Genomic DNA, 26,259 nt, shown 5'->3' on the forward strand with positions numbered 1-26,259 from the left:
ATGCCTATTAAATCTCATCTTGTTAGTTTTGGCTCATTGGTGGAAAGTGCCCGAATGTCTCTAATCCATCGTTTGCATGGCCAGGAGAGGAGATCAGGGCAGCTCTTTATATCCTCATAGTGATGGTTGACAAAGCCACATGCCAGGACAAGGCCTGAACACAGCCCCAAGGCCACCAGCAGCAATCTCCAGCCAGCTGACTACCAGGTCACTACGAACAACAGATTAATATCATCCTCGGGACAGTCATTTATCCAGCTCCTAAGCTACCCGGCACAATGTGCCCAGCTGTGTTTCTCCATTCTGCACAGACTGAGAGATGATCTAAAACCAACACCTTCTCAGATATTTATGCCTAATGTTTGGCAATTTTAAATGTGTTGCTGTTGATTTAAAGTGAATAGTAATTGACGCTGTCCCTTAAGTAATGTCTGGAATTGTTCCAGACAGAGAGTCACTGCCGAAGCTATTCGAGGCCAGAGATACCCCAAATAGAAACTCAGTGGGCTGTGTGTTTCCCCTGGCAACCGCCTTCGATCAGTGCTGGGAATGGGGCTTACACGCACAATGCTCACTGGGTTGAGGGATATGGGCACTGTGATCTACTGCCCTCACTTTTAATTATCCTAAACTGGGAAAACGAATGTCTCAGCTGGCCAGCCTGTCCCATAAAGCATTTTGATCAAAGATGTTGCCTCACAGAGCACCTGTCTGAAGAATGACTGGGGTGTCCACGGGGATCCAGGGGACGTATGGAAGTTATAAAGCTCATCTCTGCAGCCCCACAGGCAGAAGGCAGGGCTGTGAAAGATGCTTCTCTGGGGGAGCTTTTGCTTCTTTAAACATTCAATTATGGCTCCACAAACACAGGTTTTAAGTGAACAGCAGATCTCTGCACAAATTATGCGTGCTAGAAGATAAATAAAATAGATGATCTGAAATAGAGATTGAATGAAAATTCAGCTCTGCTCCTTGAAGAACTGGTTTACAGGTTCTGAGAAGGAATGGTCAGGAGACTCTCTTTCCGTATTAGTTCTAGATTACAGATGTGATTTTTAGGGACGGGGACACTTTTGTTTGGGTTTTAATTTCTAAGCAGATTTTCAATTAAAACAGATTTCTGGGTATTCAAGAACTCACTTTCTTGTCTTTGTAAGTGATTGGAGGCTTTCTGAAGGCCTGCCAGTGTATTTTTCTCTTTTATAAATAGTGACTACTTTGACTTCTCTTTTCAATCATTATCAAGTTTTCACCATAATTTTTTCCCCTTCAAAATAAAAAGATTTCTTCTTAATTTGAAAAGTAATCCATTTTTGTTGTCAAACATTAGGACAACAAACATATAGCAGAGACATGTATCATGTGTCTAATTGTAAAATAAAAACTGAGCACCATGTAAATTATTTTCTAATACGATGTTCAGGTTGATTGTACCCGTTTTGTTTTACAATGTCATTTTCAATTACTGCATAGCATTCTGTCTTACAGCAGAGCCATAGTTTTTAAACCAACATCTTCCTATTAGTATATTATTATTCTGATAGTAGATAAACATTTTACTGTACTTATATAATTATAGAAATTTCATTATCTCCAAGATATCACTATTCATAATAGACATGATTTTTTTTGCCACTCCTGGGGCTTGAACTCTGGGCCTGGGTACTGTCCCTGAGCTTCATTTGCTCAAGGTGAGCACTCTACCACTTAAGCCACTTCCAGCTTTTTTGAGTAGTTTATTGGAGTTACGAGTCTCATAGATTTCCCTGTCCAGGCTGGCTTTGAACCATGATCCTCAGAGTTCTGCTGCCTGAGTAGCTAATATTACAGGTGTGAGCACCAACACCCAGCATTAAATCATTTTTAAAAAGTTGTTATGCTAGGTAAATTGAGGGGATGAATGGGTTTAGGATGAATAGGAGAGAATGATAAAAGGGTGACATTGACCTAGATGCTTTGTACTCACATACTGGCGTGCTGGATTGAAAGCTCTTCATACAAATACTTATGAAAATGAAACATCTTATACCAAAGTATTTGGAAATTTTCATTTTTTAAATAGTAATACTGGCACACTCTCATTTTGAAAACCTTACTATTAACAGAATAGAGACTTAAAACTTGGTACAAGGAGAGATGGGATGTAGCTGAAGGGTAGAGTGTTTTCATAGCACACACAAGGCTCTGGGTGTGATCCCCAGCAAGGAATAAAAAATTAGTACAAGCTGCATATGTCAAATAAAGCAACAGAACATCTTAGGAACACATTCAATACTCTGCATCTATTTTTACAATTTAGGCTGACAGAGAGGTTGAGAAGGTTGAAATAAATGGAGAAGAGATAGTTATATGTTTTCAACTTTTCTAGTTTTCAGATTATCTTAGAAAAGGCCCAGGATTGGAAGGGAACCTGTTAAAATGCTATTTTTAAAAAATTAGTCATTGTCCAGCTGGGAAGTTGGCTCAGTGGTAGAGCGCTTGCCTTGCATGCCTGAGGCCCTGGGTTCTATTCCTCAGCACCACATAAGCAAAAAGAAAAAAGCCGGAAGTGGTTCTGTGGCTCAAGTGGTAGAGCGTTAGCCTTGAGCTGAAGAGCTGAGGGACAGCGCCCAGGCCCAGAGTTCAGGCCCCACGACCACACCCCCCCAAAAAATTAGTCATTGTTCAGTCCACAGCATGCATTAAACTCTGCAGCAGTAGAAGGTAACTCACCTGCAGGGGGACCGTGACAGATATTGAAGCTGCTGTATGCTCTCAGGAGAGCCAGCGGGGCTCCAAGTAGTCATGTCCCTACAGAAAGACAAGCCCACTCAACGTGGAGGTGAGGGACTAGGAGAGGAGACTGCTCAGGGCCTGACTGCAACATCCACTCAAAAGACCAACAACTACAGCCTGGTTTACCACAAAACAATCAGCGATACTAGCCAGGATAACACTTTATTTTTTTTTTTGCTCCTCTCTCCCCTGTAGTATTTAATTTTTGGCTGGGGCATGTATTCACATTACAGTAAAAAAGAAATAAGGATTTTATTAAGTCTATGTCTGCTCTCTGGTCATAACACTATCTGTGGAGCTTAGGACCTGCCTTCCCAGCTCTGGGCAGCACTTCACCTAAAAGCCAAACAGTGGAAGTACTTGCCAGACTAAAACTTGTGACCCAATCCTAACAACAGACAAGTAGCATGGCTGGAAGTCCTCCTTTTGTTCTTTCAGAGAACACCTACCTAGTCCCTCCACTGAGCTACTTTCAAAACCAACAGCAATGTACAAAAACACCAATGTCCCATAATATTCTTATATGAAAGAAGTAGAGAAAGACCATAAAAATACGTGCTTTCCTAAGAGAGGCATGTCAAAAGCAATACACCATTTTCTGTTTGGATTTCAAATTATTCAACACATGTGGCCAAATCTCTATGCAAATATTATCCTGTCAAAGCTAAAGCACATCGCTTATTTGCTGTTTACAAAGCTTTTGATCCATTTTATGGGAAAGGGTATGGCTATAAGAAGAAATATGAAGAGGCAGGTTGCAGATCACCAGCAGAAGGCCACGGAATATTACACACATTGATTTAAAATACACTGTGATATTCCATCCGGAATGTCAGCAATGGCTGTCAACTGCCTCTTCGGTTTGACTTGCTTTGTAGCCTCAAATCACACCTTGATGCCAAGAAGTGATCCCACTTCTTTCTATGGAGACTCTGGTTTTGTGACCATATGCCTGGGAGGCCACTTTCCGAGAAGACTTTCCTGCTATGCTGTCAATTCAGCAAAATTCAGCTTTTCACCAGTGTGTGACGAAGAGAGCCATACTACTTAAAGAGGAAAACTACATCTTTATTCTTTTCTGTATGAAAATGGGGTTTGAACTCAGGATTTTGTGTTTGGCAGGCAACTACTCTACCATGTGATCCATGCCTCCACCCCCTTTTGCTCTGATTATTATTACTATTATTGATAAGGTTTTGGCCAAGCTAGCATGGATGGTGATCCTATTTTCACTTATCACACAGCAATATGCCACCATGCCTAGCATTTTTTTTCTGTTGCAATGGGGCAGGTCTCATAAACTTTCTGCCTAGGATGGCCTCAAATTATGATCCTCCTGACCTCATCTCCCGAGAAGCCAGAATTACAGATATGAGCCACCAGCACCTGTATTGACTGATTCACTCTAACACCACTCCTTTGTGGGAGTCTTTGTTACCTCTAGTACTAAACAGCTGGTGATGAAGGATCCTGAGAACAGTGGTACCGTTGGGAGAGCCAGTATAAAGAATGGCACTCGTGGAAGATGTTTTCATTTGTACCTTGAGGCGGATACCATTTCTACTACGCAATAATATCCACACATTTGAGAAAAAAAATGTAACCTCATTTTCTATAAATTTATATATTCTTTCAGAAAGGGATTAAACTTCTAAATACAAAGGTAAAAATGAAGTTTGTATCACTGGAGGCAAACTTTGAAAGACAAAAGAAACTCAATGTTTCCCAAGAGAAAAGAGTTTCTATGTATTTGAAGCTACCCTCTCTGATTATGTCAGGAATTGCCAAAAGTCAACTAATTATGAATAAACAGAAAATGCTTTAAATTCTCTTCTTGAGAAAAAGAAACTTGGAAACTATCAAAAACGCTACTGGGTTTTCAAGTTCTTTTTAGTTTAGTTTTGTTTTAGAGTGACACAAGACTTTATTTCTCCAGATTTAATTTCAGCATCCGATGTGAATCTGGATTACAAATCTAAGCATTCAGTTCTGTTTCTCTGCATGTTGACATATACTGCACCTTGCTCCTATGGTACAACAAAAACAAGAATGAACTTGACTTACTCATTTCTTTCCAGGTGTATTATCAGTTCTCTGCTTTCCAGTTGTAGTCGAATGCTCAATGATTCTGGATGATCCTGAAAGATAAACCAGAAGAGCCAGCTGAAAAACATTTGGCTTTGGCTTGCCAATATTGCAGACAGCGTCCACAGAGTGAGAGAAAAATACATTTCTTCTCGGGACCATTCTGAGACTCTAAGTCTAGCAGTCCAGGGCAGGAGCTAGAAAGGAGACATCTGACCCTGTAAACTTTAGGCTCTTTGCCTTTAACCATACATCCTCCAGTCACCTTGGTCTCAGTACACTCCATCCATGCTTTCCTCTGTCTCTGACCCTACTAAAAGGCATTGCCCATGCCTGAACCATGAGGTCACTCCTGGGACCTCCTACTCCATCACCTGTCCTATGGATTGCATGAGAAGTCCCTTACCATCCTTGGAGTTCCTAGTCTTTGCTCCAGCCCCATCCTACTCAGCAGCCTGAGAGAAGCACAAGCAGGAAGTGGGGGCATGGCTCTGGTGGAAGAGCATCTGAGCATTAGTTCCTGGGGTTCAGATCCCGGTGCTTCGAGGAGACTTCGGGCCACTCCATGGACCCAGCACCACAGCCTCGCAGGCTCCTGGATCTGCTTCACAGGCCTTCGCCACTGTCCAGTGGAGACATCATGGTGGCCCCACATTCAATCGGAGGGGGCTGCGGCTATCATGGCTTTGTCTGCCTTTGCGTTTATGTTGGGTAAGAGCAAACGGGACAAGATACTTATACGCGATTTTCTAAGATTGCATTGTTTGAAATATGCTGTTATTACTCCAGAGCACAAGATGCTTTCACAATATACTGTTTGAGCTGTATTGTGAATGAACTAGCCACGTGTTATAATTCCAGACAAAACAGATCAGAAATGCAAAATACTGAACATTAAAATAATTAGTTAAAATGAAGCAATTCTTTTTCAAACCCACAATAGCTGAAGTCACATGAGCTTTGAGGAAATAACAAAGCATTTAAGGAAGGACACATTACACTAAAGGCTCAAAAACGGGTTTTTTTTGTTTGTTTTTTGGGGCTGGGAAGGTGGCTCAGTGGTAGAGTGCTTGCCTTGCATGCATGAGGCCCTGGGTTCGATTCCTCAGCACCACATAAGCAAAAAGAAAAAAGCTGGAAGTGGTGTTGTGGCTCAAGTGGTAGAGTGCTAGCCTTGAGCTGAAGAGCTGAGGGACAGCGCCCAGGCCGAGTTCAGGCCCCATGACTGGACCCCCTCCCCCCAAAAAAAACCCACTTTTTTTTTTGTTGTTGTTGTTATTTTTTTAGGACAATGCTCTGACATCCAGTAGCCTTTTTATGTCTAATCTGGTAGGGGTTAGCCATGCAGAGCTATTTAAAATTAAACTAGTTAAAACAAAATAAAATTGAAAACTTAGATCTCCAAATGCTCTTGATGCAAGGAGCAGCAACACGTGCATATGCACAAGGGTATGTAAGCAAAGCACTATGGGTTGCTGATGAGGGACAGGCTGGGGAGGTGGGAGGGAAGGGAGTGGGAGGGAAGGGAAATGGGATGGAGAAGAGGAGAAAGGGAGAGGGGAAGGAGAAAAGGAGGGGAGAGGGAAATGTAAGGGGGAGGAAGGATAAAGTCCCAAACTTCATTTTCCAACTGCTGACCAAGTAACAGATATTATCAACACTGGTGCCTTTGAGGGTAACATCAAATGCAAACCCAAGACTTTTACTGTGTGTCTTAAAAGGATGATGTCTCAATTTTAATGGATAGATATTATTTTAAATATTTTAAAATTATTTTAAAATTAAATATTTTAAAATAATATTTAACTAAAGCTTAAGGATTAACTGGTGAATTTCTATACACATAGAGAGCTCCTGTGAATGTTCTGGGTTTAAGCAGGTTTTGTTTCTTATGAAGTCATTCTAGTAAAAGACTAAACTAACACAGTTCTTAATCCACATAGTTTGACAATGTCTTGTTTTTGTAAGAACTGCATGAATTTCTGAGTGTTAGCTGAATTTTAAAAATGAGCATTTCTGATCAATCTGATGTAACATCAAATGCATCATTTCTTTGTAATACAGGGTGTGCTTTTAGTTCTGTTCAAGGACTTCTGCTTATATTTGCTTCTATTTCTGAATCTTAGACGATTTAAAGGCAAATATTTGTACATTGTTCTCTGCAGGGTTCTCACTATGTACTCATTAGTTCTATCTTAGAAAGACAAGAAGATTAATCATGTTTACAATAAAATAATAAAAGAGAAATGTCTTCATATCCTATCAAGATGCACCCAGACACCACATGTATGTTATCTTTGCATGTATAACTATACCACATGCACCTGGATCTTTGCATGTACCCTGGTTGTTTTACATATGTTTCAACATAGATCTTAGTTCCTTTTGTTACCAATTATGTTTGCCTAAGATACTGATACACACCTATTACCATCATAAGGAAAAATCCTGACAAGTCTATTTGTGAGAAAAACAAAAAGCTAGGGCTGTGGTAGAGTGTATGCTTAGTATGCACAATGCTCTGTGTTTGGTATTTCACATCACCAATAAACAATGAAACAAATCTGTCGTACCTCTTTGCCCAAAATAATTAATGTAATTTAAATATTAACATTGGTACCAGCTCTCCAGAAAGCCCCTTTAAGAACTTTATAACAGTTCAACATCAACATCTTTCAAAAGAATACAACTTCTGTCTTGGGTTAAGGGGGAAGAGGATATCTATGTGTATATTTTAGTGGAGGTAGAGCTGTACAGGAGAAATCTATTGGACAGGGAGAATAGACAACTATTTTAATTCAAACCCATTACTACTTCCAGTAGCCATTTTCATTTTTAAATGTATTTTTATTCCCTTTTCTTTTGATTGTAATCCACGGGAGATAATGATGAACCAGCCTTAATGGAACACAGCACCACTTTTTCTCAAAAAATGATATATTGATTACCCTAATGGAACTTGGTCCTTTGTTGAATGCTTAAAGAACTGCAATTGCTGAATGAATCCATTAAATGCTAATCAATAGGCCAGAAATATTTAGGCAGTAATCATAATTTCATCTCTTAAATTAGGGGAAGTACATCTAAAAGGATATATAAAATGCATCAGTATGATTTTTTAAAAGGAAACTATAATAAGATAATCACCAGGCTACTTGTCACTGGCCGAATCTGTAAAATTATCATCAGAACCTTAGAATCTCCTGTGTCGGTTCGTTGGGCTGTTAGAAGAAAAGGACACAGTCCAGGTGACTCATTCAACAGCAACAGACTTCCTCAATCTTCTGGAGATTACAAGTCTTAAGATCAAGATTTTGAGGTCTGCTTTCCAAAGATGACCTTCTTGCTGTATGTCTCCGCAGTCATTTGCACGTCCTAATCTTTCTCTGTGAGGACACCAGCCTGACAAATCAGCTCAGCTCAGCTAACTACCTCTCTACAGGTCCCTGTCTCCAAACACAGTCCCACCCTAACCCAGTGGGGGTTAGGTCTCAATGTATGGATTGGCAGGGTCAGACCATAACACTCCTTGTGTTGGATTGACTCTTCCATGCCTGGCTCCTCACAGAGCTAACTCAGACCCTGCCTTTCTTATGAATCATGATCTTGATTTCCCTTATAGGTTTTCTCTTTCTCTCTTTCTTTCTTTCTTTCTTTCTTTCTTTCTTTCTTTCTTTCTTTCTTTCTTTCTTTCTTTCTTTCTTTCTTTCTTTCTTTCTTTCTTTCGATTTTGTTGGTCATGGGGATTGAACTCTGGGCTTGGGTGCTATCCCTCAGCTCTTCAGCTCAAGGCGAATGCTCTATCACTTGAGTCACAGCCCCACTTCCAGTTTTCTAGTGGTTTATTGGAGATAAGAGTCTCACAGACTTTCCTGCCTGGGCTGGCTTTGAACCATGATCCTCAGATCTCAGCCTCCTGAGTAGCTAGGATTACAGGCATGAGCCACCGGCACCAGGCAGTTTCTTTCTTTTTTTAACTGGAGTTTGAACTTAGAATCTTGAGCTTGCTCTATCTTGTGAACCATGTCTCCAGTCCTTTATGCTTTAGTTATTTTTCAAAAAAGGGTCTCGCTTTTTTGTCTAGATCAGCCTGGGTTGAGCTCTTCTTGTTTCACTTCACACATAGCTAGCATGACAGGCACATACTGCCTCACCCACTTTTTATTGGATGAGATGGGGTCTCATCAGCATATCCCTGTGGGTGTGCTGGCTTTGAAAACCCATCCTCCAAATCTCAGCCTCTGAAGTAGCTAGGATTATAGGCATGAGCCCCCCCCAGTCGATCTTCCTTTCTTAATTTATTCCCAGTATGTATGACTGTGTCTATGTATGAATGGATGTATGTATGCCTGTATGTATGAATGCATCTACACATGAATGCATGCATATATGTGTGTGAATGTGTCTGTCTGTCTGTATGTGCATATGTGTGTGTTCATTTATATATATGTATATGCATATGGAATTTTAAACAATATACTCTTCAGTTTTATCCAGTTTTGAGTGTCCTCTCTTGTTCCTTTTGGTCCTTGGTTCTCTTTTCTATGGCTGAGTTGGCTTATCCACTCTCATATATTTGTGCATTCGCACCTGTGGCTGCATGTGGCTGCTAGCCATTTCTTTTCACTGTTTGCATATTCTATCAGATGAACACTTGATAGTGTTCTACGCTAGACAGATGCTCGTGGGTTTTCCCCATTGCCCCTCCCCGCCCACGGCTCCACTGGTTCTCATGTGCACCTCCAGATGTGGATTTCCACCTGGGATGAAGCGGGGTGGGGCAGTGCCTGGATGCTTGGCTAGCACTCTTCCAGCTGTTTCCCAAAGTACCAAGAGATGACAACAAGCCCTCTGTGAGCAGACAGGTGTTCCTTCGCCTCCACGTGCTGACGCCTATCTGTCTGACATGTTCAGGCAGGCAAACAGATCTGCTGAGTATAAAATTGTACCTAATTGAGGATTTAGTGATCATCGCTTTCTATTAACCCCTCCCCCATTAGAATAGGCAGAGCGTCTCCTGTTCACAGGACACTTGATTTTCTTCGTCTGTGAAACTCCTGAGCAGGCATTTGGGGGGCCTGTCCTCCCTCTTCTCTTTTGGTCTTGCTCGTAGCAATTCTTTCTTTCTTTCTTTCTCTCTCTCTTTCTCTCTTTTCTTTCTCTCTTTCCCTCCCTCCCTCCCTCCCTCCCTCCCTCCCTTTCTTCCTTCCTTCCTTCTTTCCTTCCTTCCTTCCTTCCTTCCTTCCTTCCTTCCTTCCTTCCTTCCTTCCTCCCTCCCTTCCTTCCTTCCTTCTTCCTTCCTTCCTTCCTATCTGTATTTGTGATTCCATTCCTTTGCCAGTTATATGTGTCACAAAGACATTTTCTCCTCATTGTGGCTTGTCTCTCTACTCCCTTCACTATGTCATGTTTTGTTTTAATAAAGTCCTTTGTGGTTTACACATTTTTGTGCCTCATTTGAGAAACCCTTCCCTACTCCAAGGTCAAAAAAACAGCTGATGTTGTCTTCTAAATGTTTTATTCTTTGCTTTCCTTTTTAATTTTTTTTGCTTGCTTGCTTTTTTTTTATATTATTATTTTTTTGTGAACATACTGTACAGAGGGGTTACAATTACATGGACAGGATGCTTGCTTTTTTAACTTTTGGCAGTACTGGAGTTTGAAAATTGGGACCTCACAATCAATTACAGCCAAGCTCATATTTAACTCCTTTATCCTACCCAGGCTTGACTTCACTTTAAAAATACAGTTAAACCAAGTTGAACACAAAAGGCTCATGCCTGTAATCTTAGCTACTCAAGAGGCTGAGATTGGAAGACTGTGGTTCAAAACCAGCCCTGGAAGAAAAAATGTCGGTGAGACACCAGCTCCAATTAGTCAGCAAAAAGCTAGGCTAGAGGTGTGGCTCAAGTGGAAGAATGCCAGCCTAGCAAGAGAGCCAAGAAAGAGCATGAGGCACTAAGTCCAAGCCCTGAAACCAGAAAATAAAACCCATGTGGTTAGCCCACACACTGCAAAGTCTGTCTTGCCCTCTGTCCCAGCATGGGGAGTCCTGCTTCTGAGAGACAAGCCTCACCCTCTGTCCAGGTCCCATGAGCCCTGGATTAATTACTGCAGCTCCATCACAACTGACTATTGGTTGGGCAGGTCCTCTCCCGCACGGCACCAGCCATCACTCTGCTGTCTTGGAGAAGCTGTCCTCGGGCATCTCAGCAGGACCCAACTCTTATCTGACTGCTGTCATGATTTTCCTTTTCTTTTTGTGTTTGTCAGTGTCACTATAATATGTCTAGGCACATTTCTCTCTCTCTCTCTTTACATCCTTCTTTCGTTCTCTCCTTCCTTTTTTCCCTCCTTTCTTTCCTCCCTTCCTTCTCTGTCAGTCATGGGGCTTGAACTCAGAGCCTGGGCATTGTCCCTGAGCTTTTTGCTCAAGGCTTGTGCTCTACTACATTGAGCCACAATTCACTTCTGGATTTCTGGTGGTTAATTGAAGATAAGAATCTCAAGGCCTTTCCTGCCAGGGCTGGCTTCAAACCATGATCCTCAGATCTCAGCCTCCTGAGTAGCTAGGATCATAGGTGTGAGCCACCAGTGCCTGGACATGAGTTTCTGTTTGTTTGCATTTTGCTGGTCCTCTTTGGGAGAACAGAGCTTTTCCTTTTCTCAGGCTTGTGTCTCACTCATTCACTCATACCTGTCTTGTGCAGCAGGGCAGATAACATAGGCAGGGAGGAACCGGGGATAGAGACCGTGCAGCAGGAAGGGATAAAGCCCAGAAGAGGATGCGGGCATACTAGCGAGGGTATCAGGAGGCTGAGTTAGTTGGAGCAGCTAGCAGGCGCTAACCAAAAGATGGCCAGACAGAGACCTGGGCAGGGCCTGGGACATGGCCACCCTGGAGAGAACACAGCTATCTGCTATGAGATGCTGAGCAGGAGAAAGTTACACAGAGAGAATCCTGGGACCCAGGGGCCCAGTTCGCTCAACAACTTCTGACTCCCTCCGAAGGTATTAGAAAGACTCTTGTACTTTTGGAGAACAAGTGTATCAATATATTTTTCTTTTGCAGAAGGCATTTTCATGAAATAGCTCTGGCTATTTTTTTCTACCTGTATTCTACTCATGATTCTATCTAGAACCAGACTTGGGTCCCCTTGTTGGTGTGTATGAACTGGGAGACAGAAGTCTTGTTGTTGGGTCACACCGATTGGACGATCCACCCTGGGTCCCCAGAGGCACACGACTTCCTCCGAGAATGTTTCCAGCAGGCTTCCTCTGGCAGCAAGTCTGCAAAGAATGGGGCAGTTAGGGTTGTCTGCCCCTTCCCAGGCCTTCTGCGGCCTGTGCTCGCTAGGTGGTCTTTATCAGTGCAATGAGCCAGGACATCATGCACTATGTAAACAGATGCGTGCAAGGCGATGTATTGGTCAGCCAGTGCTGCTTCTTGCTCTCCTCTATATCGAAGGTGGTGCCTCTCATCTTTAATTTGCATAACTAAGGACTCACTCAACCTTGAGCTGGAATCATTTCACCTGTAACCTGTCCAGTTTCTGGAGTCTGCAAGCTCAGCGTTGCACAGCTGCTGGCATGCTTCTGGAATGGGCACCGGGATCCCCTCTTTGCTGTCTGTCACCTCCATGACCTTGACCATACAGCAGTGGGTCGGCAGGCAGGAGAGAATGGACCTCAATGGCCACGTCCACTCGCACCCCAGCCTCTAGGTCACCCTTGCCAAGACTGCGGCCCAACAAGCGAATGAATGAGTGACTGAACCAAACTCATTCATCTTCCCCGTCGATGCTGGGAGCTCAGAGGGATCTAATGTTTCAGGCAGAACAACGATATTAAAATATTGCATTCAAGAGAACTCTGAAATAACTAGGTCCCTCTCCAGCACTAAATAAATGCTTCAGACTGCAGGCCTGGCACTCATGGGACCCGAGGGAAACGTTTATTGCCATGAATATTTAGAGGTATCTTGATTACCACTTTAATATTAGTGCATGAGTTCCACAGCCAGCAAGATCTTCCCATCACAGGCTTTAGAGGACGAAGCTGACTCACTGAGCAAAGGCGTGATGAGGAATTACAACTCAGTGGTACCATCACAGGAGGGCCCAGTGAGTTGCTACATAAGTGATGGTTTTTTAAATCCATGAATTAGAGATCTTTTTTTTCTGGTGGAAAATTGATATTATCAAGCAATTTGTCAAAACATATAGTAGAGTAAATATTCTCCTAAGCTACAAGCTGTTTTGTTGGCAGGGGAGAGGGCTGGGCGCGGGGGTGGAGGGGGCGGGGAAGAGGATTAGTATTAGGGATTTAATTCAAGACCTGATACTTTTGCTACCATTTGAACCACCTCAACTGGTGGCTTTTTGCCTGAGCTGGTATCAGACTGTGGTTCTCAACCTCTACGTCCTAAGAAGGTAGGATTATAGGTGTGCCCTACCATGCCTGGCTAAAAGATGTTTCTGAAGGATACCTAAAGAGCTGGGGCTCAGTGGTAGAGCACTTGTCTAGCATGCCCAAAGGTGCTGACAAAAAAGATGATGGTGAAGTTCTCATTTGTGTGTGTGTGTGTGTGTGTGTGTGTGTGTGTGTGTGTGTGTAAGACAAAGCTGGCTTATTTGTAGCATGGGATCTGCTCACTGTTTTCTGTGGCACAGCATGCAATAACACAGTTTTTCAGTTTCTCTCTCCTTCACACCAGGAAAAGATGTACTCACTGACTCCCGTGGTCCACCTGCAGCTACTAGTGCAAGTGCGAATAGTGACATTTTCATTTAGATTTTCGTAGCGATGGCCAGAAGATCTGAAGGCTTGTGAATTCCCTGAAGTAGCCCACCTTCCTCCTCTGTGAGGGAGTGCTGTGTGGACCCGGCTCACCAGTGCTCACGGGGCCCAGATGTGAAGGAAACCTCCCTCATCTGTCCCCTCTCGGACGTGGTGGGAGATGGGTGACAACATGACATTGTGAAGACGACCTGGAAATCTGAGGAGTATTTCTCCATCTCCACCCATCAAAAGTTCAGTTTCCATTCTAGGGCCCTCTTTCCATGCATTACAAAGGGGAGCCTGGGGAAATTCCACTATTACTTTCCCACAGGAATTTCCCAGCTCACTCATCCTCTTTCTTAAAACCCTTGGCTGGTGACTCTTAATATTTAGACTAAAACACGTGGCTCTCTGGGAGGGCAGGAGGGCCGGGCTGCTCCTCACAGCTCGCTTGTGGGGACTCACCAAGCTCCCAACCTGCTGAATTGGCCGAGCTTTGAGGCTTCTGCACCTGTTGTCCACCTGTCTCTGCCCCAATATCCTCCTGGATGGACACTGCTGTCCTAGAGGACCCCGGGCCATCCAGGGGGGCTTGCTCGCCCTTGTGCACTGTCCCCCGCCCAGTCCTGCCTCTACCTAGCATGTTGTATCCTCTGTGGTCATTCAATAATTTTTCTTTCTTTCTTTTCTTTTTTGTCCCTCCTGAGACTTGAATTCTGGGCCTAGGTGCTGTCCCTTAGCTCTTCAGCTCAAGGTAGTTCTCTACCACTTGAGCCACAGCACCACCTCCGTTTTTCCGGTGGTTTATTCTAGCTTTTATTTTTCTTAATTATGGTCTTGTTTCTCCCCCCTGCACCCCCCAGGAGCGTAGAAACTCTGCTCACAGATGGCTGTCATGGGCGTGGCCTGCAGGCCAGACCTTTAATGCTGGTGGGGCTTTCGTGAGGGATATGGGACTAACAGTACTTTTCCTGTTCACATCACAATTAGGAGCCCTCAAGCACCCACCTGCTGCCCCCACACCTCGTTACTGTGGGATCTGACCTGGTTAAAAGGGGTCTGAAGGTAGGATGAAGGCTAAGGTCTCTGAATGAAGATTCTTTCCCTGAGTATTTGAATATGTCCAAAGTAGTAACAAGGGTCCACTTCATCACTGGTAGCAGAGACAGGAGAAGGACCTGACACACTTGGCTCACTAAAGGTGAAGGGAGGAACTTCTGAGCCCAGGAACAGCCTGCCTGCATAGCCAGTAAGAAAACAGGTCCTACAGCCTGCAAGAACCGGATCCCACCACAGGTTTAGGGAGCAGAAATGGATCTTCCCCCGGTGAATCTACCCAAAAGAGGCCCTGCCTTCTCGAAGCTGGTGTGGTTGAGGCAGAGAGCCCATCTCTCAGCCTGGTGCCCACTGGCCTTCAGACCTTAAGAACTGAGGGATTGCTGGGTACCAGTGGCTCATACCTATAATCTTAGCTATATAGGAGGAAGCTGAGATCTAAGGATCAGAATTCAAAGTCAGCCCAGACAGGAAGGTCCATAAGAGTCTTACTTCTAATTAACCAGCAAAACGTTGGAAAGGAACTGTGGTTCAAGTGGTAGAGCTCCAACCTTCACTGAAAAAGCTAAGGGACAGTGCTAAAGCCTCGAGTTCAAGTTTCAGTATCCCCCCCCCCCAAGACAATGAACTGAATGGGTATTGTTGTGTTTTAAGATACCAGAGTCATGGTAATTTGTTACAGCCACAGTCAAAACCATACATAAGTACAAAGACAGCTGTGAGGCTATGAGATTGGAATGGTGCAAAGTCTGTTTGAAAGCCATCCATCAAGACAGACTGACAGTGCATTCTTTTTTTTTTCTTTTTTCTTTTCCAGGACTGAGGACCGAACCCAGGGCCTTGCGCGCACTGGGCGGGCGCCCTTCCGCTGGGCTAAACCCCCAGCCCCTGACAGTGCATTCTTGTGGCAGGAATCCCATCACAAGCGAAGCTTTGACTTGACAAAACAACAGTGACATGATGCCATTTCCTTTGTGATTTATTTCTATTACCCAGGATACACTTGTTTTCTAAGCTTTTTTGTGTTTAGATCTAAGTGGGCATAATAAATTTATTTCTTGAAGTTTTCACAAAGGAACGTTATATGTTTATTAATTGACAGTCTATTTATGAGCCAGGCACTGAGATAGTTCTGGGATTTGATGAGAATAAGTTAGCTTCCCTCCCTTCATCTCTACACAAAAATGATTTTATGTGATATGCATGTGATCAGTGTTATAGAAGTGGACAGAAAGTTCTAAGAAAACCTGGGTGGATGCAACACAAAATAGACGTTGTGAAATGCTTTAAAGGCAATTCTTGCTCTGTGTCTACTGATAGTCTGGATATTAAAACATGAAATAGTACGAGCCATTGCTTTCCGGGGTGACTCGCCTGTCTTTCCAATACATGGTCAGCAGTGTTTATTGCCCAGAAAGTGTGGTTCCTTTATCTAGCTAATTTGATGTCTGGATACATTCGTGGAACTTTTTTTTCCTGCAGCACCATTTCAGAACTGTCTGTCAGAGGCAGTTAATAGCTTAAGTTGCTAGCGTGTTTGCATGCAAGCTGTCTTCTTAAGAGTGCCTGGCTCAATGTTGACCAAGAGCCATTTATAAAGCATCACTATAATCTCTTTCAAATAAACATTAGCAGAATATTCTAAGCCCTGGAAAGAGCAGTCCTGCTATCGATCACAGCAACACTGCCAAGTTGTTGTGGATCAACCAAAGCCAAGTGCAAACATTTTCTTCTGTTACACACAGAATTACACTAATTGCTAACTTTGTGTAAAAACTCATTCTCACTGCACCGTGAAAACTCACGCTCAAAGCCTCACGAAGACCTTTCAAGGAGAGTTCACATTTCACAGCGTTCAGACGAAAACTGACCTGGGACTAGCAGCTTTCTCTTCGCTCCCTAGCGTGCTGTTTCTTGGGGTGGTGGAGCCTCAAAATCAGAGGAGAGAAGGAATGGGAAGAAGAGCTGGGGTGAAGGCCAGGGCTGGTAGAGTGGCATTGTCCTGGATTGGAAGACTGGAGTAGAAAGAGCAGGACTGGGGACATGGGGGCTGCTGTTGTCCTCATTCCATCTTAAGGATGAGAACAAGTGAAGGACCTAGCTCCTCTGTCAGCAGCTGTCATGAAGTCTCTGTGAGCCTCCGAGTAGCTGCCTGCTGGCTTCTAAACATCGGGAGGCTAAGGCAGGCTTCAATGCAGCTTCCCTTTGGCCCTGCCCTGACGGGGTCATGAGGACCCCTGCAGCCCTAGCACCATGCGCCCTGCATCCTGCACACATGAGGGCCTGGCCTCCTGTGGAGGCTGTGAGTCAGCACACTAGCACCTCTGGGTAGGGGGGCTTTCATGATGTAGGCCTTACCTACTGCAGATCACTTGCCATAATCCAGATAGCTTTAGGAAAAGCAACCCCCCCCCCCCCCCCCGCCTGCCAGACTGGAGGAAGGTAGCTGGACTCCCAATTGATTTCTGGAGCTGCCTAGACTGCAAGTTTACCATCATGGAACACTTCTTCCACCTCTGCCACAGAAAAACTGCAAGAGCAAAGAGCAGCTTTGTTTCATCTTAAAACATCTATTTCCCTTGTTTAGGAAACTGCAGCCACAACGGGCCATGACCTGCAGGAAAGTCATTTAATTATTCCATTACATAGACAATAAAGTTCTAATAAAGCATTCTTTGTGGGCAAGAAAATGTGAACTATATAATTATATGTGTGCGTGCGCACATGCACATGAAATCAGGGCCTCATGCTTTTGCTGGCCTTTTTGCTCATGGCTGGCACTCTACTAGTTGAGCCATATCTCTCTACTCCAGCTTTTTGCTAGTCATTTGCAGAGAAGTATCTCTCAGACTTATCTGCAGGCAGCTTTGAATCATGATTCTCAGATTTCAGCCTGAGAAGTAGCTAGGATTATAGGTAAGAGCCACTGGTTTCATATAATTCTGTGTCATGAACTTCCGTTCTTAAAAAATAAATTCCCACCGAGCACCAGTGGCTCACACCCGTAATCCTAGCTACTGAGGAGACTGAGATCTGAGGATCACGGTTCAAAGCCAGCCCGGGCAGGAAAGTCTGTGAGACTCTTCCTCTCTAATAAAGCACCAGAAAACCGGAAATGGCCATATGGCTCAAGTGGTAAAAGTTTGCCTTCAGCTGAAGAGCTGAGGGACAGTGCCCTGGCCCAGAGTTCAAGCCCCACAACTGACAACCGCCCCCCCTACCCTGCTCCCAGTCATTCACAAACATAAGAAAAAAAATTCAGATTTGAAAAAGCTCACTCTGTAGCACCTTCCTTAACTTCCTGGTTCAGCTGGGCCAGGCAGGCCTTACTTGAGCTAGCACCTGTGTTTCTAACAGGATCTCAGGCAATGCTGGAGCTGTGGGCCAGGGGCTGTGTGTTCACGGACCTGCGTGCCCCACCCTCAGTCACCTTCATAGGCTGGTGACTGTGAGGCTCAGTCACCCAGAACCATCACTGTTCGGGCCCCAGAAGGAGAACCATCTGCTGGTGTCTGTTTGATTCAGTTGCTATTATCTGAGTCTGGGGAACTCTCGGACAGATCTGGGCATACAATTTCTTAGAAAGGAAAAATATCAGAAACGTGTCTCTCCTGGACTTTTCCTTTCAGGCGGTAACAATGGGCTAAAACTAAAGAGAGGCTGGAAATTCTTCCAGGCCCTTCTGTCTGCCCCCCTGGATGTTCCTACGGCACCCAAGGGGCAAAGGTTATCTCCTAGCCTAGGCCTGGCCTCAGTTACTTGTTTGTAAAACCGGTCTGGCCTTTAAAGGAATTTGAGTTTGCAATCCCTGCTTTAAAGTCAAACAATATGTCGTCATATAAATCAAAAGGTTAGAAGAGAAGATTTGAATGTTCTCATCACAAAGCAATGCTACGCACTTGATATGATGGATAGGCCTTGGGTCTTGAGTTGACCGTTACCTAATGTAACTGACTGAAGTATCACACTGTATCCATAAACATGTGCGATTGTTCTCTAATAAAATAGATTTCTAAGATCAAACAGGATCACACATGTTGTAAGTGCATGGTAGAGAAGAAAGGAGTGCCCATTCCTTCTCAGACCTTCCCTTTGACTTCCTGAATTGGCTGCCTCACTCCTGAACCCCTCGATGCTCCTGACCTTTCAATCCCCACCCCTGGTATCAATATCAGTCTCTGTCTCTCAGCGGCACCCCACACTCTTCCTGGAATGTGTTTTCTTCTGCTCCTGGCTGCAGTCTCACTGGGCTATAAGCCCTCTGATGTCTTAGCCAATGACAGGAACCCATCCAGGAGGCTGGGGTTCTGCTTTCTTGTATATCAGAGGCACAGAACCAGTGCTTTTCAGATTTGTGTCATCGGTGTGTGATGAAATGTTCTCTAATCCCATCAAATATTTACATGGCAGATCCTGATACTCTGTTAAATACAGGCTGTCTGCCTTAATAACCAACCTTAGCTTTGCTACAAAGTTCACAATGATTAAAACATCTGACACTGAACAAATAGGTATACTAGCTAGTTGGAGGTTGATATTGTATTGACAAGCAAGGTATTTGTGTGTGTGTGTGTGTGTGTGTGTGTGTGTGTGTGTGTGTTGGCACTGAAGCTTGAACTCAATGCTTGGGCACTGTCCCTGAGCTTACTTTTCTAATGCTCTACCACTTGAGCCACAGCTCCACTTCTGGCTTGTTGCTGGTTAATTGGAGATAAGAGTCTCACAAACTTTCTTGCCTAGGCTGGCTTTAAACTGCAATCCTCAGATCTCAGTCTCCTGTTCTCTAGGATTACAGGTGTGAGCCATGGATGCTGAGCTAAATTTATGTTTAACACAGAGAAATTTCTGATTGAAATAGAAAGTCTAGTCATTGTCAAAACTGAGGCTGGAATGGTCATACACGCATAGGCAGGTACTAAGTCCTTAGCATCTTCCAAGTCCTCCTGCATTGGCCCATTTGCAACTAGAGCATAAGAACAAAAACATGATAGCTCTGAAGAGGTCAATGGGAGACAGCAGGATTTCTACAGGTCAGGGTCATGTGGCTTGAGAAGAACATCAGAAACAAAGGTCCCAGACATGGCTGTGCCTTCCTTTCCCCAGGTACTGTCCAAGGCTTAGCTTTGGGAAGGATAGCAGAGTCCCTTGCTGGCCTCTCCCAAAGATGATGCAAAATTAGGCAAATAATCAACTTAATTGGATGGTGATATAATAAGTAACAAGTGATATAATTGGATAATAATAATCAGATGGTGATGTAATAAGTAATGCTGCACTGATGGACAAAATGAGAAGCAGAAGAAGAGACAAGACAGCTAGTAGATAAAGCACCTGAGTACACATACTTTATAATTTATAATTGACCAACAAGACTTCTAAACAACATAATCTGAAATTCTGTTATGTTTTTAGAGCTAGAACATCTTCGAGGGATTCCTGAGAAAACTCTATTAAAAAAACCTTTCGTTGTTAATAATTTCAAATAAAATTCAGAAAAATTCAGGTGAATAAGTAATTAGAAAACGTTTTGTAGAAACAACATTGTGTGTGTGTGTGTGTGTGTGTGTGTGTGTGTGTGTGTGTGTGTGTGTGTGTATTCCTTAAATGTAAGAGAGGTTCTATCCTAAAGTATGCTTGGAATAAGGATATATAAGAACTATTGTATGGCCTTTTTCTATTTTCAATAGCAAAGTTAGACTTGTGCCAGGCTTGGTGGCATATACTTATAATCTCAGATACTTGGGAGGAGAAGTTAGGTGGATTGTAGTTCAAGGCCAGCCCAGGAAAAGTTAGTGAGATCCTATCTCAAAAACAAAACACAAAACAGAACAGGCTGGGGTCATAGCTCAGGTCACAGAACACCTACTTAGCCAATGTGAGTTTAAGCCCTCATATTGTAATGAATACAGACATGGGCAGAGAGTGGGAAGGAAGAGAGGGAAGAGAGAGGGAAGGAGGGAGGGAGGGGGAGAACGAAAGGAAATATAGTGCAGGCTTAGTGGTCAATAAAACTCATCAGTAGCTTCACAGGACAGTAAACCTCACTTTTTCACAATAGCTCTCTCATCTTCTCCCAATTGAATCAGGACCACTCAGAGATCAAGCCAAGCTCTACTACTTACTACCACTGTGAATCAGTCATCATTAGACCCTCTGCCTTCTGGTTATTGCATCTATAAACATGATATACCAGTTAAGAGGATGAAGTCGCACAATTTATGAGACTACTTAGGGCCGATAGAGGAAATGCTGTGACTGGCAGTGAACTGACAGTTATGCCACACTACAATTTGCATTGGTCATATATCTGTCCCTTTTGTCTAGGAATAATTTTGTCCTTCAATATAGCATTCCTACCCATCTGCTCTTCCCTTCTAGTTTCTGGTTTGTTGCAGACCATGACACCTTATCACAGAAGTGCATAAATCTATAACTGTTCACCTATTACAATTGAAAAGAATACTCATTCCTAATGACTTTATCCAAACTACCAATCACAGTTACTAGAATAAGAAGACTAAGAAGTCCCTGAAGTGGAGAGAACTTGATCCCTCTACCATAAGATCCCGCACATTGTCCTGTTTTCATTCCACCAAAACATTTCTGTGTGGTTGGTTGCTTGCTTTTGTATTGTTTTGCCCATCTTGGAGAATGCTGTTTATGAAAAAAACAAAGCAAATGAAACAATGGGACAGGGAGTGGACCGAAGGCAAACTCATTTTTATTCTTTTGAGAAAGCGAGAAATGGAGAGCTGAATAACTGAGAAATGCAAACTCACCCATGGCTCGATCCTGCATCTACTTCTGCACATACCTCACTAAGTTCCAGCAGGTGAAGGTCAGGAGGGGCATTGTTAGCAAGGACAGTGGACTCATATGCACCTCTGTATCAGAATCCTCAGAAAATGTGTGACTAAACATTTTTGAAAGTATTTGGCATGCAATTTCCTGTTTTTTTCTTCTTTTAAAGTATTTTAAAATGTAGCTAGGAAGCAAACCAGTGCAGAGATCTCATTCCTTCTCTGCTCCATCTTTGTGTTTTGTCCCTGCTCTGTGACCCAGCAGGTGTGCCAGGCTCTTCATCAAATGGAACCTGCTTAGAATCATCCAGATATGAACCACCTCATTTAGGGTCCAGGGAAACCCCTCTTCTCTTTCATCGGCACCATCCAGGTTTATAAGTTCAGCCCAACAGTACATGAGCTCACCTCTGCGAACCCAGGCTGTATTTTATGGGGACTTCCATTATTCCAGATTTCCCATCTTCAACCTTTACCACTAGCTGTTTATCAAGCTGCCATTCTTGTCATTCTCCCTGCCTACCTATGTGTTCTGAACTACAGGTCCAAATGACCGGCAGCTTCTAAAGCCTCGACTCTTCCCGCCAATCTGGTAGCTGCCCAGGGCACTGCCAGGTTTATGAAAGTATGAAACTCTGGTATTGGTATGATGCCAAGAAATGGGCATTCCCAGGCACAGCTGGTAAAAGTGTACATTGGTGCAGCCTTCCGTGAGGCAATCTGGAAACAGTTATCATACGCCTTGAAAATGTGCAGAGCTTTGATTCAACAATTCCATTCCCAAGAATTCATCTACAGGAAATAACCAGAAAAGTATGCACAGACACAAGCAGCAAGACATTCAGCCCAGCTCGTAATGAAAATAAAGAACACCCCTCTCTCCCCCTCCGGAACGGTACAAAAACCACGGGGGCTGTAGATGTGACACTCAGTGCTAAGCTCACAATACAAGAACCAAGGAGCTTTGCTTCTAGTAAGGACCTTACGAGTGATTTCAACTCATCCTTCCACTAAAAACAACTAGAAACGCTTGGAAAAATATGTTAAAAATACTGGAATCAGTGTTGAATTTCCACAGTAATGAAGACTCGTGGAACTGAGGGGAAGGTAGGCCTCCTTGCCTCGGTATGAAGAAGAGAAGATGACAGTCAGGCCCAGCTCCAACTTGGTGAGGGAAATGATGCAGAAAGACATATGCATGCTAGTCTGTGGCCAGGCCTTTGTTACCTGCCCTAGCCTTCCTCCAATCAGGAGCCACTGCCATACTGTGCTCCAAGGTGGGGAACCAATCACAAGACTCCCCACAGCACAATACCCTGGCCTATCAGATCAAGAGCATGTCCTATGGGGGCAGAACCAAGAGGCCCTATATATAGTGGGAGACTGCAGATAGATTCCCCTCCTTGGAACCCCTCCTTGCACTGAGAGTTTATTTCACTGTTTCTATGACTGTTCTCTTTGGCTTTCTAATAAACTTGTCCTGTCTTGTTCCACACACTGTAATGCCCTTTAGTTCTTTACGTGGTAGAGAAAACAAACCTGCCCTAGATAGTATCACAACCCGTAAGCTAGAGAAGGAAGCCCAAGGTGAGACCCCACCAATGGACCTTAACTTGCTCCTCAAGGCAACCACGTGCACCAGGAGAGGTAGGAACCTGGGTGGGACTTTTTACAGACTGATGGGGCTAAGGATAGATTCTGGATGACAGAGCCTGCCAGGAGGCGGCACTGGTAACTTCCTGTGGACTTGGGTTGGCTCTAAAATGCAGGGGCCAGGCTGGGAAGGTGGCTCAGTGGTAGAGTGCTTGCCTTGCATGCATGAGGCCCTGGGTTCAATTCCTCAGCACCACATAAGCAGAAAATAAAAAAGCCGGAAGTGGTGCTGTGGCTCAAGTGGTAGAGCGCTAGCCTTGAGCTGAAGAGCTGAGGGACAGTGCTCAGGCCCCACGACCGGACCCAAACATAAATAAATACAATAAAATAAAATAAAATGTAGGGGCCCAGAAGGCAACCGGAAGTAAGCCAACTTCAGAGAGATTGAAACCAGCCCAGGGCTTTCTGCGTGCCCAGCATGGGCACCGGCCCCATACCGCCACCCACCGCCTCAAATCACCTTTAAGTACGTCCTACAGTGTCTGCCATTCACCCAGGCACAAGTGGGATCTAAGAAGACAAGACCCAAATGTGGGGGAAAAATAGACAATTAAATTGAACTTTAGGAGAGACAGCTAATGGGACCCAAAAGCAGGTTTTAAAATACTTTGCTCAATCTGTCTGAGGAACGTATGAAACAGAAATTTCAGCAGACAACTAAGACCACATAGAATTTGAATTCTAAATTCTAAAAGATGCACTTCAATGAATAGGCTCAACAGTTATTGAAACACAGCTGAAGAGTGGAAATAGTCCTGGAGAGAGTTTCGGAGACAGGCAGAACATGATGAGCACTAAAGGTGAATGGGAGGCCCGAGAACCAGGAGCAAGCAGCAATTTATGAGAAAACAACAAAAGATTTTCCACATTTGGCTAAAGACAATGAGCCACACATTTAACAACCTATCACGAGTCCAAAGTCCTATAAATTTTTTAAAAAGCCATAGCCAGACAAACTATAATAAAGTTGCTGAAAAACAGACAACAAAACATAATTTCTTAGTCAGGTGCCAGCCAGTGGCTCATGCTTGTAATCCTAGCTCCTTAAGAGGCTGGGATCTGAGGACTGTGGTTTGAAGCCAGACCAGGGAAGAAAGTCAGTGAGACTCTTATTTCCAATTAAGCACCAAAAACACCAACCTAGACGGACAGACAGACAAAAGAGAAAAAAAGAAGACGAAGAAGAAGAAATAAAAGAAAGAATAACCAAAAAGAAAACCACTCGAAGTGGAGCTGTGGCTCCAGAGGTTAATAAAGCACTAGCCTTCAGCACAAAAGCTCAGGGACAGCACCCATGCCGAGTCCATGCCCCAGGACTGGCACCCCCCCCACACACACACCCCATACACACACATGGATTACATTGTTAAAGAAAATAACTGTCACTGGAAATCTAAACTCCGGGGCATAGTCTTCAAAACTGAAGATGAAAAAAATGACACATGTAGAAAAAAACTGAGAGACTACATCAACAGCCACTAGCATTAAAGAGACGCTAAGGACTCAGTCAGGTCAGGATTTGCCCTGACAGCTATGTGAGCAGTGGAGGAGAGAAAAGAGACTCATCGTGGGAACCTCCAACAGCAAGGGAGAATCTCTAATTAACCGTCAACAAGCCAGAAGTAGTTCTGCCGCTCAAGTGGCAGAGAGCCAGCCTTGAGCAATAAAGCTAAGGGACAGCACCCAGGTTCTGAGTTCAAACCTCAGTACCAGCACACACACACACGCACACACACACACACACACACACACACACACACACACACACAAAAGAGTGCGTAAATGGGGCAGGGAAGAGAGAGAGAGAGAGAGAGAGAGAGAGAGAGAGAGAGAGAGAGAGAGAGAGAGAGAGAGAGAGAGGGAGGGAGAATGTAGCAGCCAGTGCAAATAATGTCCACCTCAGTGGACACTGAGCACATCCATGTTCAGTGTCTTCATTTCCAGTGATGTATTTTTCAGCTGGAGAAGAGTCCCTGACCCTGGGCCTCGTCATTCCTGCTTGGCATTCCAGTTACTCTCCAGTCACCAGAGATACAGCCCAGATTTCCTCTGGTTCCACCCACCTCTTCATCTGTACTCATTTATTCAACAAGTCGGTTGAGCACCCGTGAAAGTGTCCAGCTCCATGCAGGGCCCTGGGCCCACAGAGATGAATGGTAGACAAGAAAAACTAAAGAGGAGGGGAGAAATTTGCAGAGCCAAAGTCAGGATTGATTTCCTTGCCACAGACTTTGCACTAAGTATCCCCAGCTCCCAACAAGAAGTAATTCATAGGAATGCATCGCAGTGTGCAGTCTTTCTCTCTAGTGATATACAGTGTCATCACCACTTGGGAGTTTGATCTTATATCCATGTACCCCTGTTGCCATTTTCAAATTCTTCCTTTAACTGTTCTTCTTTTTTGCCTTTGTCACTAACAATATCTGGATTCATGACAGCTTTGTGTGTCTTCAGATGCCAGCCTGCATCACTCTGCAGCGAGGAGAGTCTGAGCTTAAGGTAAAGGTGCTTCCCACATTAAACACAGCTACTGTTGGGGGGTCGGGTCAAAGACAAAGCCTCAGTGTGCTCAGGGAAAGGGGAAGGAGGCTGCAGCCTCATGCACCTCCCTTGCCAGTCCCCACTGCACGGGTACCCAGTGATAAACAGAGGCCAGAAGGCCAATGCAGATGCCCTCCAAGGCTCCTCCCATCATGTGCTCTTCTTACCCCTTCCATTGCCAACTCCAGGCCCCAGCAATAATGTCTGCATATTTCTGTATCACAGTCTAAACACTTGGAAGGAAAAAAAAAAGATTTCTACAGAGCAACAATCAATCACATGTTTGTATAATGTGTGGTCAAGACACATTTTTAAAATACTGAAAGACTGGTTCAACATTTCTATTATTAACATAAAAGCTCAATTTTCTTTATTGCAGAACATATTAACATAGGGCCTCATTTTTTAAAAAAATATAATAGTGAACAAAAAACCCTTCTGGAGAATAAAATTCTATACAGAAACCATAAAATAACATTTAAAAGACCATATGGGCTAGACACTGGTGGCTCACATCTGTAATCCTAGCTACTCAGGAGGCTGAGATCACATGGGTTGAAGCCAGCCC

The 26,259-nt window shown here is 43.9% G+C and overlaps 1 protein-coding gene across 1 annotated transcript in view; it reads right to left on the reverse strand.

Annotated features, from left to right (window-relative positions):
* Positions 1–26,259, reverse strand: part of Adam12 (ADAM metallopeptidase domain 12) — a 275,101-nt gene that overhangs the window by 192,170 nt on the left and 56,672 nt on the right. Inside the window, exon 3 of the mRNA XM_070011400.1 lies at positions 4,840–4,913. Coding sequence (XP_069867501.1) covers positions 4,840–4,913 — 74 coding nt within the window. The remainder of the gene's footprint in view (positions 1–4,839; positions 4,914–26,259) is intronic.

This window comes from Dipodomys merriami, unplaced genomic scaffold, assembly GCF_024711535.1.
Source record: "Dipodomys merriami isolate MVZ:Mamm:240054 unplaced genomic scaffold, mDipMer1.0.p SCAF_82, whole genome shotgun sequence".
Classification (NCBI taxonomy): domain Eukaryota; kingdom Metazoa; phylum Chordata; class Mammalia; order Rodentia; family Heteromyidae; genus Dipodomys; species Dipodomys merriami.